The 15,142-nt window shown below is 36.1% G+C and overlaps 2 protein-coding genes across 2 annotated transcripts; one reads left to right on the plus strand and one right to left on the minus strand.

The window, feature by feature from the left end:
* Nucleotides 1–1,777: 1,777 nt before the first annotated feature.
* LOC139844626 (uncharacterized) lies at nt 1,778–4,094 on the plus strand. Its single transcript, XM_071834858.1, has 2 exons — nt 1,778–2,104; nt 2,556–4,094. Exons 1-2 carry the CDS (start codon nt 1,991–1,993, stop codon nt 3,651–3,653), a joined length of 1,212 nt encoding a protein of 403 aa, XP_071690959.1. The 5' UTR covers nt 1,778–1,990; the 3' UTR covers nt 3,654–4,094.
* A 9,114-nt stretch (nt 4,095–13,208) lies between these two features.
* LOC139842367 (uncharacterized) lies at nt 13,209–13,874 on the minus strand. Its single transcript, XM_071832514.1, has one exon. The coding sequence runs from the start codon at nt 13,872–13,874 to the stop codon at nt 13,209–13,211; it is 666 nt and encodes a 221-aa protein (XP_071688615.1).
* Nucleotides 13,875–15,142: the final 1,268 nt, after the last annotated feature.

Below are 15,142 nucleotides of genomic sequence, written 5' to 3' on the forward strand. Positions count from 1 at the left end.
GTTTGTTTTAGACTTTAGTAGAGAGAAAAGAGAACCGAGTGAACCGAGCGAGGTTCCTTTAGTCATCTCTCGTAAAGTTCAGTTGTATCATATGTTAGCAGTGTTGTAAATCTCCTTATTTCTTCCTGAGATCTCTCCGAGATCTCATTTTTAGAAGGAAACCGAGAAGAGATGTCCATCTCCCGAGATTTTCCAGTCAAGGGGTTCAAACTTGGTCAAAGCCACGATTTCTCGAATTTTCTTGCTCATTTCTCGAATTTTCTGGTAAATCTCATAATTTCCTGAATTTTCTCATTCATTTCTCGAAATTTCTTGTAAATTCTCGTAAAAATGTAAAAAAAACACACACACACACACATACATATATATATATACATATATATATATATATATATATATATACATACATATATATATATATATAGGCACGATCAATGGGGAAGTAACCAATCGGGGGGAAGCGGGGGGAAGCAAAAAAAAAATCGTTTTTTTTTTTTGAATTTTTTTTTCCGGCATCAAGATCACACGAAAATATGAACATTTAGAAAAGACACTTCGTGATGAATGTTATTATTTAGGTGGGAAACGATCGACAAAAATAACATTCAAGATAATATTGTTCGTGAAGAATGTGAACGTTTTTTTTTTCTCCATGTTTTGTGAAGTAAAATTTAGCCCGATTTAGAGTTTTAGGGTTTAGGGGAATAAACCCAAAACACCAAACCCTAAACCCTAAACCCTAAAACTCTAAACCGTTCGTGTTAAAAACTCAATCTAAATCCTAAATCTAAACCCTAAATCTAAACCCTAAACCCTAAATTTATAAACCCTAATATCTAAACCCTATAAACCCTAATATCTAAACCCTAATATCTAAAACCTCAACATACGCTCGAAAAACATGATAAATGTTATATATTACTTCTTCGAGCGTTTTTCCTCCAAAATAAAAATATTTATCACAACGTGTCGTTAATAAATGTTCATATTTTCATCCAATCTATAATGTTCGTGAACAAAGTTTTTTCAAAAAACGAAAAGAAAAAAAAAGAATTTGCTTCCCCCGATTGGTTACTTCCCTCTTGATCCTACCACTATATATATATATATATATATATATATATATATATATATATATATATATATATATATACTAAAAAACTTAAAAGTCAACTTCCGAGATCTCTCCGAGATTTTTCCGATATGCCGAGATCTCCCCAAAAATGTCCAAACGAGATCTTCTCGAGATCCGAGTTCTCCAACCTTATATGTTAGTTAGAGAGATTTGCGAACTACTACGACCTATAGACTCCCCTCTCCTAACAAGAATATAAGCGAGTAGCTTTCGGCATATCTTGTAAACGTAGTCTTTTTAGTATATAGTCGACGACCTTCCTACATGCATGTGACCGTCAGAATGACTCAAATATTGGGTGATGATATATTTATAAAAAATTGATGATGTATGAATTATCAGTCATATAAATAAAATATAAATATAAATATATTATAAATATATAGATAACTATAAATATTAAATAGAAATACCTATAATAATCTAATAATTTGGTAATAATAATTAAAAAATGAATACTCTGCAAAACAGTATTGTTAGACCTCCGCATCTATAAAAATGGGTTGAGGTAGACGACAAAAGAAACGGCTTCCTTGTAAAATGAGTGTCCATTAAAACCCACATCACATAATCACATATAATTAACACATAAACACCCACGCCTTTTTATTCAATATATACATACATACATACATATACCATCAGCTCCCTATAACGTTTATTCAATAACACCTCACGACAGCCAATTTCCATATCCCCTATGTTCTTTCAATCCCATCTGTAATTTAATTTCTTTATAATTCAATCAAACCAACCACACCCAGTTACTATTGTTATTTGTGCTATCAGAATACTCTCAATTTCACGTATTGTGTGTGTAATTGATTGATTAATTGGGAATTTAGAAATTTGAAAATGGCGATGATTAGTCTATCAAAGTTTCTTGATAAAGTTTATTTGATGGCAGAAGGTGGATCTCGTTACTGTTCTAAAAAATCAGATGATATATGCGGTGATGTTTGCAATGAGGTAATTTTATTCAAATGATTCCTGCTAATTAAATCAGATTTTGTGATTGATATATCTTGATTTTTGTTCTTTATTAAGTTTATATATTTCTCTTGAGTTTTGGTGCTGTGAAATTAGGGTTCTTTTTGGTATTGTATTTGTAAATGTAAATTTCTGTTGAAAAATCAAAATCCAACTACAAAAATGTAATTTTGACACTTTGTGATTAATGGGGATTTTGAGTTTAAGTAAAGGGTTCTCAAAGTTTGTACCTTTTTTTAAATAAAAGAACGTTTAGTATGTTATTTTGTTGTACATATATCTGCAAATAATTTTAGGTTAGTATACTTTTAGTGATATTGATATTTTGTGATCCCTTTTCAGGAATTAAATGATTATAGCCCAAATTTAGAAATTTGTAAACTTTTTGTCAATTTCAATATCTAACCAAAATGTACAAATGATTTTGCAGGATTCAGGAAGATCTACAACAATGTCAAGAGTACGCTGTATTTTTCGCGGGTTAGATTTGAAGACACTTGTCTTTTTGTTCGTTTTAGTCCCAACCGTGGTCCTCGGTTTGTTTATACACGGGCAGAAAATATCGTACTTTTTACGCCCATTATGGGAAAAACCACCAAAACCGTTTCACGAAATCCCACATTACTATCACGAAAACGTCTCGATGCATAATCTTTGCAGGCTTCATGGATGGGGTACGCGTGAGTTCCCTAGGCGTGTTTTTGATGCGGTTTTGTTTAGTAATGAAGTGGACCTTCTTACTATAAGATGGCATGAGTTGTACCCTTATGTTACAGAGTTTGTATTACTGGAATCAAACTCAACTTTCACAGGGTTACCTAAGCCATTGGTGTTTGAAAGTCAACGCGATCAATTCAAGTTCGTGGAACCAAGATTAACGTACGGGAAAATTCCCGGGAGATCTCGTAAAGGGGAGAACCCGTTTGTTGAGGAAGCGTATCAAAGACTCGCGCTTGATTATCTTTTAAAAAAAGCTGGGATTCAAGATGATGATTTGTTGATTATGTCTGATATCGATGAGATACCGAGTAGACACACGATTAATCTTTTAAGATGGTGTGATGATATTCCTTCGATTCTTCATCTTCGTCTCAAGAATTATTTATATTCGTTCGAGTTTTTTCTTGATAATAATAGTTGGAGGGCGTCTATTCATAGATACCAAACGGGAAAAACACGCTACGCTCATTACCGCCAATCTGACGTTGTGTTGGCGGATGCAGGCTGGCATTGTAGCTTCTGCTTTCGCAGGATTAGTGAATTTGTTTTCAAAATGAAAGCTTATAGCCATGTTGATAGAGTAAGGTTCAACAAATTTTTGAACCCGAAAAGGGTTCAAAAGGTAATCTGTAAAGGTGCAGATCTCTTTGATATGTTGCCCGAAGAGTACACGTTTAAGGAAATAATCGGGAAAATGGGACCCATCCCACATTCGTATTCAGCTGTTCATCTTCCTGCACACCTTCTAGAAAACGCCGATAAGTACAGATTTCTGTTACCAGGAAACTGTGTAAGACAAAGTGAGTAAAACCCATATCAAGAATGTTGTTTTTGGTATAAAGTTTGGATGACCAAAAGATAGTTGACACAGACTTATATCTGTCGATGCTAGCATCGTTCATACAGAAATGTTCGATTTCTGGGGGGATTGTGTACATAGTCTTCGTATTGGGGATAAACTTTTTCAAGATTCGACATCTTCTGCCGTATTCGAAGAGCGGTAATTCAAGAAAGTTTGAGATTTCAATATGGTTTTAGGATATTTTGAATCTAACACAAATCTTATATTTTTAATATATTAATTCAATTCTTGTTATACATGATTTGTGACTTGGGGTCTGTCTTGTGGATGATGATATTTGTAGAGGATTGTTTCTAACAAAACCACAAGTGTCTTGTTTATTTTGTTATGTCAACTGTTTCTTTGTACAGCTATGATTACATATTAATAAAACATAGAAACAACCGAAGCCAGAATGATTGTTGGTATAAAGAGGAATCTGATGCCTTTGTTAGACCAATATTATTGTTTGAGGGGTTGGCATGATGTCCTACATATACAGCTTGCTAATTTTATTCTTAAAGAAATGGCAAATTGACAACCACCTTGTTACGTTGTCTATGTTTTTTCCTTTTAAATAGTTTTATGTGGATGTTCAAGACATTAGTTTTGGTCCAGGTTCTGTGTTCCTTGTTCGTGGTTCATGGTTCATGGTTTGGTATGTGTGGTAGGTTTATATATAAGTAGCTCCATGATTTTTTATTTTTTTTTTATTTTTTATTTTTTTGCTAAAAATACCCAAGATTTTTATAAAAACGGAAAACATTTTCTAAATGACTTTGGTTATATATAAGTAGCTCCATGAACATTTCATATCTATAAGACCTTAAATAACAGGAGCGTGCTCCCTGGTGTGTTACCCAACATGCCTAATAACGATGGCGTGCTAGCCAAGTGCTAGCTGGCGAGCGTGCAAGGAGCACTGGAACAAAATGTGACGTGCAATTTTTGATTGATTCAAATTTCCTTTTTAATTTTGTTAACACACCAGCTAACACCTACTCAACACATCACCCCATTATTTATCAATTTACCAGCACTCTCGCCAAACACCCTACTACTACCCATCAACACGACCATCGAGGTTAAAAGTTAAAAAGGTCTAATTATTCTAAGCAAGAGTTAATCAGATTGACTTTAGTACATCTTTAATTTTTGTATTGGATCTTAAAATATGGGTCCCCCATTACTATTACAACGGTCATGAGATAAATGAGAAATGGACATACATGATATGTGTCATTGAACCATTAGTTGCATTCTTTTTTTAATAAAAGAAGCATTCTTTTAACGAACGAACGTTTAGTTTTTCAAAAAAGTTTTAGTTTTGGTTGTAGACTTATTATAATTATATTTTTCATAACATAAATATGCCGATTAGCGCTTGTCTAATGTCCCGGATTATGAATAGATTGTGAAGGAATAGCAAGTAGACGAAATTAACGTTATTTCAGATGTAAAATTGGGCCCACTTACCACGTGGCTAGTATGGGGTCCTGTTCCTGTCCATTTTATCCCATTTATCTTCGGTAGCAAAGTTGAGACTTTAGACCAGTTGCTGCTGCAAGTAGAGTTGTTCAAAATATCCGAATCCGAAATCCGAATCCGAAATCCGAATACGAAAATATCCGAAAAATCGGATATCCGAAAATTCGGATATCCGAAAATCGGATATCCGATTTTTCGGATTCGGATATCGGATGGAGTTTTTAAAATTTTCGGATATTCGGATATCCGAATATCCGAAATTTTTTAAAAAATCCGAAAAAATCCGAAAATATCCGAAATATCCGAAAATTATCCGAATATCCGGAAAATTATCCGAATATCCGGAAAATTATCCGAAAATATTCGAAGTTCTTCAAAAATATCGGATATTCGGATAATCCGATATCCGAATTCGAAATTTCGGATATCGGATATCCGAAATTTCGGATTCGGATTTCGGATGGGGTTTTTCACTATCCGAATTTTCGGATATCCGAAAATGAACACCCCTAGCTGCAAGCACTAGTAGTGGGTAGGGTAAGATTATGGCACCACAAACGTCACAATAAGCGTAGTAGTGGACGTCGAGATTTTTATTTATTTTTTGAAAAGCAAGCAATTATAATTGAAAACTCGAAGGTTACAAAACAAGGGTAGTGATACCCATGACACACGAGAACATTACATTTTTAAGTTGCAAAGAAAGCAACCCTACTCGAACCTATATATTACAATACACATTTGGGTTACTTAACCAATCTAGCCAATCTAATTTCTTTCCTTTCGATCTCCGGGAAATCCACTCGAAAGATTTGGTTTTAATTTCGTTTAGAGCCATCGGGCCATTCCACCTTTTTCCGAGAAATAAGAAGTTGTTTCGATTTTTCCAAATGAAATAAACGCAAACCCATTCGACCGCCTGCCAAATCTTTTTACCGAAAGCTGATAGATTAGCCGGTGCTAGGCCACGAAGAATTTCATTTACACTAAGATTAGAGAAGTTACCAAAACCCCACCAATTAAAAACCCTTGACCAAACTTCTATGGATTCTTTGCAAAAAATTAAAGCATGATCAATTGTTTCCAATCCGTCGTCACAAAGAGGGCATCTAACGCTAGGCAAGTCGATACCCCTTTTATCTAACTCGATCCTTACTGGGAGACGTTTCTTGAATACCCGCCATGCAAATATTTCTAGCTTTTTGGGGATCAAGTTGTTGCGCGCTGTTTCAACCAGATTGTTACCAATTTCGATGATTTTTTCATCAACAAGTGTAGATAGTTTTCGGACCGTAAAGCAACCATTGATATCCAAATTCCAACTCCACTTGTCAACACTGTTATTATTCAAAGAAACACCCGATAATATATCAGCGAGAGCATGAAGTTCTCCTAGTGTACGGCCGGATGGATCACGATGCCAGCCCCACCTAGTCGAGTCACCAGAATTTTCGACCCGTTGCTTAACCGTCACGTCTTTTGCTGCTTCCAACCTGAACAACCGAGGGAACCGATCACATAAACTGATGTTTCCTAGCCATATATCAGACCAGAATGATGTCGAGGAGCCGTCACCGATGGATTTTGCGAAAGAGTTGCTGAAAGGTATGCCTAGATCATCAAGAGATTTACCTGCCAAAATAATGTTAGCCCAAGTGCCTATGGATGAGGAATTAGTTGATGTATTCCCCATCGATAGACCCCCGCAATTTCCATGGATACTACGAATGATTTTCACCCAAAAGGAGTTGATTTCGGTTTTGAACCTCCACCACCACTTTTCGAGTAAAGCTAAATTTTTGCTTTTAAGTGAGCCAATGTTTAACCCCCCATTCCCATAAGTTGTGATAACGTTATCCCATTTCACCCAATTAATTTTTGAACCCGATTCCCCCCCACCCCAAAAAAAAGAACGTCTCAAGCTCTCAAGTATTTTTAAGACACTCGGCGGAGCACGGAAGAGATAGAAGTAATACAACGGAAGACTAGTGAGAACCGATTTAATAAGAACTAGACGACCCCTAAATGACAATGTCCGCATTCTCCAATTCGAAAGTTTACTTTTGAATTTATCAATGACCACACACCAATCTTTTGCCTTCTTCATTTTTGAACCAATGGGTATACCAAGATATGTAAATGGGAATTGCCCCGCTTGACACCCGAAACTATTTGCTACGGCATTCAATTCATTTGTGCTTACTCCCACCCCGTACATACAGCTTTTTTGAAAATTAACTTTCAGACCGGAAGTTAGCTCGAAACATTTTAAAAGATTTTGCAAGTGTTCAATGTTCAACTTACTCCATTCGCCTAAAAATATTGTATCGTCCGCATATTGTAAATGCGAGACCACAATTTTTTCATTCCCGATTTCAATGCCTTTGAAGAGGTTTTTTTCAATGGCCAATTTCGCCATTATGTTTAGACCTTCCGTAACTAATATGAACAAAAAGGTGATAGTGGTTCCCCTTGTCGCACACCCCGTTCTAATGAAAACTCTTTAGTTGGCGAACCATTAACGAGAACGGAAATAGAAGCCGAGCTAAGACAAGCAAAAATCCACTTACGCCACTTGAAACCAAAACCCATACACCTCATTACCTCCATAAGGAAAATCCCAATTCAGTCAATCAAAAGCTTTTTCAAAGTCGACTTTAAATAACATACCTTTTTGTCGTTTTAGTTTAATAAAGTCGATACATTCGTTTACCATTAAAGCTCCATCTAAGATGAATCTACCTTTTAAGAATGCACTTTGCTTCGAACCAATAAGTGATGGAAGAACTTTCCTAAGGCGATTTGAGAGTAACTTGGCAATTATTTTGTAGTAGCTACCAATGAGGCTAATCGGCCGAAAATCATTGAGGATAATTGGATCATTTTTTTGCGGAATCAGAGTCACAAATGAAGCGTTACAACCTTTGGAAAACTCTGATTTTTCCCAAAACCACGAGATAGCACTGTTAAGGTCCACTTTAATTATTTCCCAAAATTTTTTGAAAAACCTTAAATTAAACCCGTTCGGCCCCGGAGCTTTTGTACTCCCACAATCTTGTATTGCCTCGAAAATTTCTTTTTCATCAAAAACACAGTCCAGTTTTTCGGCTTCATTACTCGAGAGTTTCTTGTACGTAAGATCTTCAAGGCTAGGACTCTCAATATCCAGTTCCTCAAAAATGTGTTTGTAGTGTTTGAAAACTTCCTCTTTAATGTCGTTGGGTGAATCTTTCCAAAAGCCATTGATGGACAGTCCACGAATGTTATTGGAATTATTCCTTCTACGAATGCTCGAATGAAAGTACTTGGTATTTTCATCTCCATCAATAATCCAATTTATACATGATTTTGCTTTAACATATTTACTTTAATTGCCTCCTTTTCTAACCAGTCTTTCCTCGAATCACGCCACATATTCAATTCAGGTTCTGAAAGTACCCTCGTTTTGGCTTCCAATTCTAGGTTTTGCGCCTTGAGTTTTGACACTTCAATCTCGACATCAAGGTGATTGTACTTGTTTCTACTCCAAGACTTCAAAGCATTTTTTACATTTTTGAGTTTATTCCTAAAAATACAATCTTTTCTATTTATTTGTGGTACCTCAACATCCCAAGCTTCCCGGATAACTTCATTAACATCTTCTTCATCGAACCAAACATCAAAGATTTTAAACGGTTTGGGGCCAAAGTTTCTCTCCTCGTCCTTTAGAACAATCGGAGAGTGATCCGAAAAACTCCTATCAAGATCAGTCGCAGTTAAGTCCTTCCATAGTTGGTAGAATTTCTCGGTTACCAAGAATCTATCAAGTTTACTATATTTAAGACCATCATCACTAACCCTCGTAAAATTTCTACCACCCAACGGAATCTCCATTAATCTTGAATCAGCTATGAATTCATTGAATCTTTTCGCTCTATATTCAATAAACTCACAATTGAATCTTTCGGATTTATCACGAACCTCATTGAAATCACCACATAAAACCCATTCTTCGACATTACCCGTCACTACATTACCGAGTGCTTCCCATAACTTGACTTTATTTGTATCATCATGTGGCCCATAAACATTTGCGATATTGACATTACATCCGATCCCTTTCCATTTACCCTTAATACCAATTACACAATCAAAACTAATAACATCCTCGGCATCGAACACATTTGTATCCCAAATCAGCAATTGACCACCCGATTTTCCAACCATTTTCTTTTGAATGAAATTACAATCATTTGAGCCCCATAAACTTCCAATCCAATTAATATCAACAGAATGTAATTTCGCTTCTTGAAGTGCCAAAAAAGAAGGCCTTTCTTTTGAGATAAGCCTTTTTACTCCCCCGAATTTATTCTTTTTACTACCATTCCCGAACCCACGTAAATTAAGTGAAATAATCTTCATTAAATAACAAATAATTAACGAGATAGTGACACATTAACTTACTGAATGGATGCCTTTTTTTTTTCATTTGAGGCCAAGCTTATCACCATATTCGCACACTTTCCCAGTTTGATTCCTGCCATGGGATGTAGCAGTACCATATGTATTCTTCGAATTATTTGTGTGGCTGGAGAATGACGAAGTCGATGGTTTTACAGCAGTGGACGTCGAGATTGAGCATGGGACGGAAATAAAATCCATACAAGTAAATGAGGTTCTTACCACTACTAAAGTGTTGTCCTTACACACGGTATTGAGAAGTTGAGAACCCCCTCAATTTATTAATGATACCACTAATTTGAATATTTACTTAAGTAATCGGCAATTTAGAAATTAATCTATATTTTTTATATATTTCATTAATAATTTCAAAGTTATAAGTGTAAATATAGAAGAAACTTATAAAGATAAACTTAAACTTTACAATAATTGTCTAAAAACATAAATATAATCGTTCATTTAGTCAAAAACTCAAAAATTCTGGTAAAAGTCATGCTAAAATGTTGACTATTTTTTACTTTGACCAACAAATCCGAATTTGATCCATTTTTTTTTTTTTTTTTTTGAAAAGCCAAACTTTTATTAAAGAAAAGAAATTACAAAGGAGGGTCCGAAGACCAATATAGGAAAACTCATACAAAAGGCCTATGCTAAGAACAACACGAAGAAAAAGCTATGCTAAACACAACTATAAAGAAAAGAACAAAGACTATACAATGTGAGGCTGTAGATACTCTCGCAGGTTAATATTTATGTTCAGGAAAAGCCTTCATCTACCGAAATCCGCCTAGGCGGGGAGCAACTTGTAATAACAAGCAGGAATAGGAATCAGAGTGCAGTACTGTAACAAACAGCGACAAAGCACTTGACCCTACCCCTCTTAGCCCCCGCCAAGGAAGAGAACGAAAGAATCCGGCATAAAAAACCTGAAAATTAACCTATGCCAACTTTTGTGTGAATAGCATCGAACCATCTCGGATTGGTTAACCATTTAGACCACTCTAGATTGCCTTTCTTCCAACGACTATTAATCCATTCGAAACTCTTAGATTGGATTTCAGACACGATTTTTGAAGTGCTAAGATTCTTCTTACCGAAAGCTTGATCATTACGATGTAACCAAATGTAATAGCTAGTAATCCATACAACTGATTGCCAAAGAGTGGAACCAAAATTAGTACTAATCTGAGCGTTAGAAACGTTTGCAAGATCCGATAAGCTTGTGATGTGTAATTGATCTAAGTTCCACCATCGTTTAATTTTATCCCATATGTCATTAGAGTTTGCGCACCTCACAAGGGAGTGAAGGAGGGTTTCCACATCATCATCACATACCGGGCACCTTACGGAGTCAAGATCTATGCCTTTTTTGTCTAGCTCGGTACGGACAGGGAGCTTGTTTTGTTTCGCCCTCCAAATGAACCAACGAATTTAGAACAGTGGGGGTAAAAGGACCAAGATTAGTAGCGGCTAAAGAGTTCAAATGATGCATTAAAGACTCGGTGCTAAAGGAACCATTTGGGTTAAATTTCCAAGTCCAGCGAGGGTGTTGATTATTTGAAAACTTGAAATTTTCGATTTCGGCAGTAAGAGTTGCAAGTTCGTCAGCTGCTCGCCATCTAGGAAGGGTGCTCCAGCTCCAGTTAAAAATGATACCTGAATCTGAAAAGCAAACACGGCCAGAGATAGATGCGTCTTTATCCGCCTCAAGTCTAAAAAGTCTCGGGAATGCAGCGCATAGTGGTCTATCCCCGATCCACTTATCTCTCCAGAAACTCGTACCATCACCATTACCTACATCTTTTACAAAGGCATTAGAAATATCACACCCTAACTTATTTAGAGTGTGCTCGATATTAATGATGTTGAACCAAGTGCGACCCGAATTTTTTTTCAAATTAATTGAGGATAAATTAGAAAAGCACCCTAACCCACCGTTAACCCCATATATACTCTTTATAATTCGTACCCAAAAAGTGTTTTCATTTGTTAAAAATCGCTACCACCATTTCGATAGAAGGGAAAGATTTTTTAGTTTTAACGAGTTGACATTTAAACCACCGAATTCATAAGGTAAAAGTATTTGATCCCATTTGACCAAGGCATTTTTTTTCTCATCTAAAGATCCACCCCAAAAGAAATCACGACGCAATTTTTCAAGATCTTTTAATACACTTACCGGGGCCTTAAACAAAGAGAAATAATATCGTGGAAGATTACTTAGGACTGCTTTAATGAGAGTTAGGCGTCCACCATACGAAATGGTTTTAGCCTTCCAATCGGATAGCCGTTTTTTAAACTTATCGAAGATAGGAGCCCAATTTTTATGAATTTTTAGATTTGCACCAATGGGAAGGCCGAGGTAGTTAAAAGGGAAGGAACCCTCTTTACATCCGAACCAAGTGGCAATATTATTCAATTCAACTTTAGAAGCACCAATGCCGTACACACAACTTTTATTAAGATTAATTTTAAGACCCGATAACTCTTCAAAACATTTGAGAATTTTCAAAATATTCCTGACTTCATTTTTATTCCAATTGCCAAAAATGATAGTGTCGTTGGCGTATTGAAGGTGAGATACGACAACCTTATCATTTCCAACCTTAACACCACTAATTAAATTTTTCAGAGTTGCAACCTTAAGGAGGTGGTTCAAACCTTCACCCGCAATTATAAAAAGGAAAGGAGAAAGTGGATCTCCTTGCCTTACACCTCTCTTGGGGAAGAATTGGTTGGTCGGTGAACCATTAACAAGGACCGAGATAGAAGTGGATTTTAGACATGACTGAATCCATTTTACCCATTTGGCCCCAAAACCCATAGATTTCATAATGGAACAACGGAAGTCCCAATCTAGACAATCAAAAGCTTTTTCAAAATCAACTTTAAAGACAAAACTCTTTTGATTTCTATATTTGAGATCGTCGATTGTTTCAAGAGCAATTAAAACGCCATCAAGTATGTATCTATTTGAAATAAAGGCGGTTTGCTCGTCACCTATTAGCCTCGGTATGATTTTCCTGATTCTGTTTGCGAGTAATTTTGAAGGAATTTTGTAGTAACTACCGATGAGGCTAATAGGTCGATAATTGGGAAAGTTGAGAGGGTCCTTAACCTTAGGGATGAGAGTGATAAAAGACGCATTGCACCCGTTTGAGATTTGTCCCGATTCCCAAAACCAATTGATAGTTATTAAAAGATCTTCTTTAATGATGTCCCAGTACTTTTTGTAGAAAAGAATATTGAACCCGTCTGGTCCTGGGGCTTTATTACTTCCACATCCTTTTATAGCCTCTAGCACTTCCGATTCTGAGAATTGAACCTCAAGAGTTTTGGCCATATTTTCTTCAATTTTTGAGCCATCCCAATTATTAAGCATCCACCCTTCAGAGTTGCTTTTCTCGAAAAGTCCCTGAAAAAAATTAAAAGCTTCAGTTTTGATTTTTGAAGGGTTAGAAGTCCATACCCCGGCGGAGTTAATTCCATGGATGTTGTTTTTATGGTGCCGGCGTCGGATGTAAGAGTGAAAGAATTTGCTGTTTTCATCTCCCTCTAACGCCCATTTATATCTAGCTTTTTGTTTGAGCATCTCTAATTGCATGTTTTTTTTTTAGTAAGAGATTCACGATCTTTCATCCATTTATTTAATTGTTCTTCATCTAAATTAGTCACCTCAGCTTTCTTTTCCCAATCGTTGATGGCATTGGTTAATTCCTCAATTTCCACCTTTAGTTTACCATGCGACGTGGAGTACCATTTTCGAAGTTCTTGCTTGACAATCTTTAGTTTTTCTCGGAAAATTACATCGGGTTTGTTGCTATTGACTGGTGACTTCCAAGCGGCATTAATGACATCATGTGAATATTTTTGTTTCAACCATTCATCGAAAACTTTAACCGGTTTAGGCCCAAAATCGATGTCCCCATCTTTAAGAAACAGGGGGCAATGATCAGTGTGTTTCTTATCTAGAACCAACACATTCGCGTTTGGCCATTGTTGAATGAAATTTTCCGATACCAGAAACCTGTCGAGCTTGCTGAATTTTGTACCGTTATCACTTATGCGAGTATACGTTCTACCACCTAAAGGCAAATCGAGGAGAGAGTTATCTTTGATAAAATCATTAAACATTTTCGCTTTCCTTTCACAAAATTCAGTATTCTTTCTTTCGTAAGCGAATCTAACTTCATTGAAATCACCAAAAATCACCCACATAGCACCATCATATGTCAAAATATCTGAAAGATCGTTCCACATAGTTTTCTTATCTTTCTCGGTTTGAGGACCATAAACGTTGATTAGAATGAGCTCGGTACCTAAATCCTGCCACTGTCCTTTTACGCAATATAGGACTCTCTTTCAATAACACGGTTAGCAATAAAAATATTTGGGTCCCATATCGTTAGAATCCCGCCCGAATTCCCATTTGATTTTTTAAAAGCATACCGATAATCACAATTGCCCCAAATTTTTTCTATCCACTGCTCCGAGATTATTTCAGCTTTAGTTTCTTGTAAAGCAATAACGTTTGGCTTATTTTGAAAACCAACTTTTTTAAACCAGTTAAATTTATTTTTATCCTCATAACCCAACCCTCTAATATTTAAAGACAGTATCTTCATATTTAATTTTTTTTTTTTTTAAACACGATAAAATTAGAAGGTACCTTAGTTCCTAGTTGTACCCTTCTTCCTCGACAGGCCTAGAATTTCGCCAACTTCTTCGCAGTTAATTGAGTTATCCGATAAGGATTGGACACCTTTTTCTCTTTTTTGATATGAATCTGATTTCGTGACAGCCTTTTTAACCGAAAGTTTTTTCCTAGGTCTTCTTGCTAGATTTTTAACATTTAGGAATTTTGATGAGGCGTTCCAGTTTCTAATATTAGTCCACGATTCAATTGATGTTTTACTGGAAGTTTTTCGTTTTTTGCAAGGTAATTCTTTTCTGAAAGTGTCTTGCAGTGATCTACCAAAATCGACATCAATATTGACAGGTTGAGTCCTATCTATAGATATATTATCTCTATTGGGTTCGTTGACTTCAGCTTCTAGATTAAAACATGGGTTTGCCAAGCCCGTTATATCATCTGGATCTGTTGGGCTTATAGGTGAAGGTTCGGGTATAGAAGTGATGTTGGGCTGACGGGTTAGATTTGGGCTGGCAGAATGAGATGGGGTATCTACGTGGGCTTTAGCAGGAATGGGTTCAGAAAGACTTTCATCCGACTCAATGTTTACAAATTTATTCGAAGTTACCTCGTTTACAGAATTCTCGACAAAAGAGTCATTAACTTTGTCACTTCCAATATCATTATTGGCTTGAGCAGATGTGTTTGAATTTTGTAGGTTTTCTTCGCATTTATTATCATTGAAGTTATCGGAAGTGGCGAACGCTTTTGATCCTTCATCTTCTCTGGTGAAAAAATTGTTGTCGTCTTCCGGCATCCAATCATTATCAATTTCTTTATCGGATAAATCCTGAGACGATTCTTGATCATTATCACTGTTAGTGTTAGAGTCAGA

This window comes from Rutidosis leptorrhynchoides, chromosome 4 (genome assembly GCF_046630445.1).
Source record: "Rutidosis leptorrhynchoides isolate AG116_Rl617_1_P2 chromosome 4, CSIRO_AGI_Rlap_v1, whole genome shotgun sequence".
Lineage (NCBI taxonomy): Eukaryota > Viridiplantae > Streptophyta > Magnoliopsida > Asterales > Asteraceae > Rutidosis > Rutidosis leptorrhynchoides.

Coding starts and splice junctions, on each gene's coding strand:
- LOC139844626 (XM_071834858.1), top strand. CDS start 1,991: ATGGCGATGATTAGTCTATCAAAGTTTCTTGATAAAGTTTATTTGATG. Junction 2,105..2,555: donor GCGGTGATGTTTGCAATGAG/GTAATTTTATTC, acceptor ATGATTTTGCAG/GATTCAGGAAGATCTACAAC.
- LOC139842367 (XM_071832514.1), bottom strand. CDS start 13,874: ATGTGGAACGATCTTTCAGATATTTTGACATATGATGGTGCTATGTGG.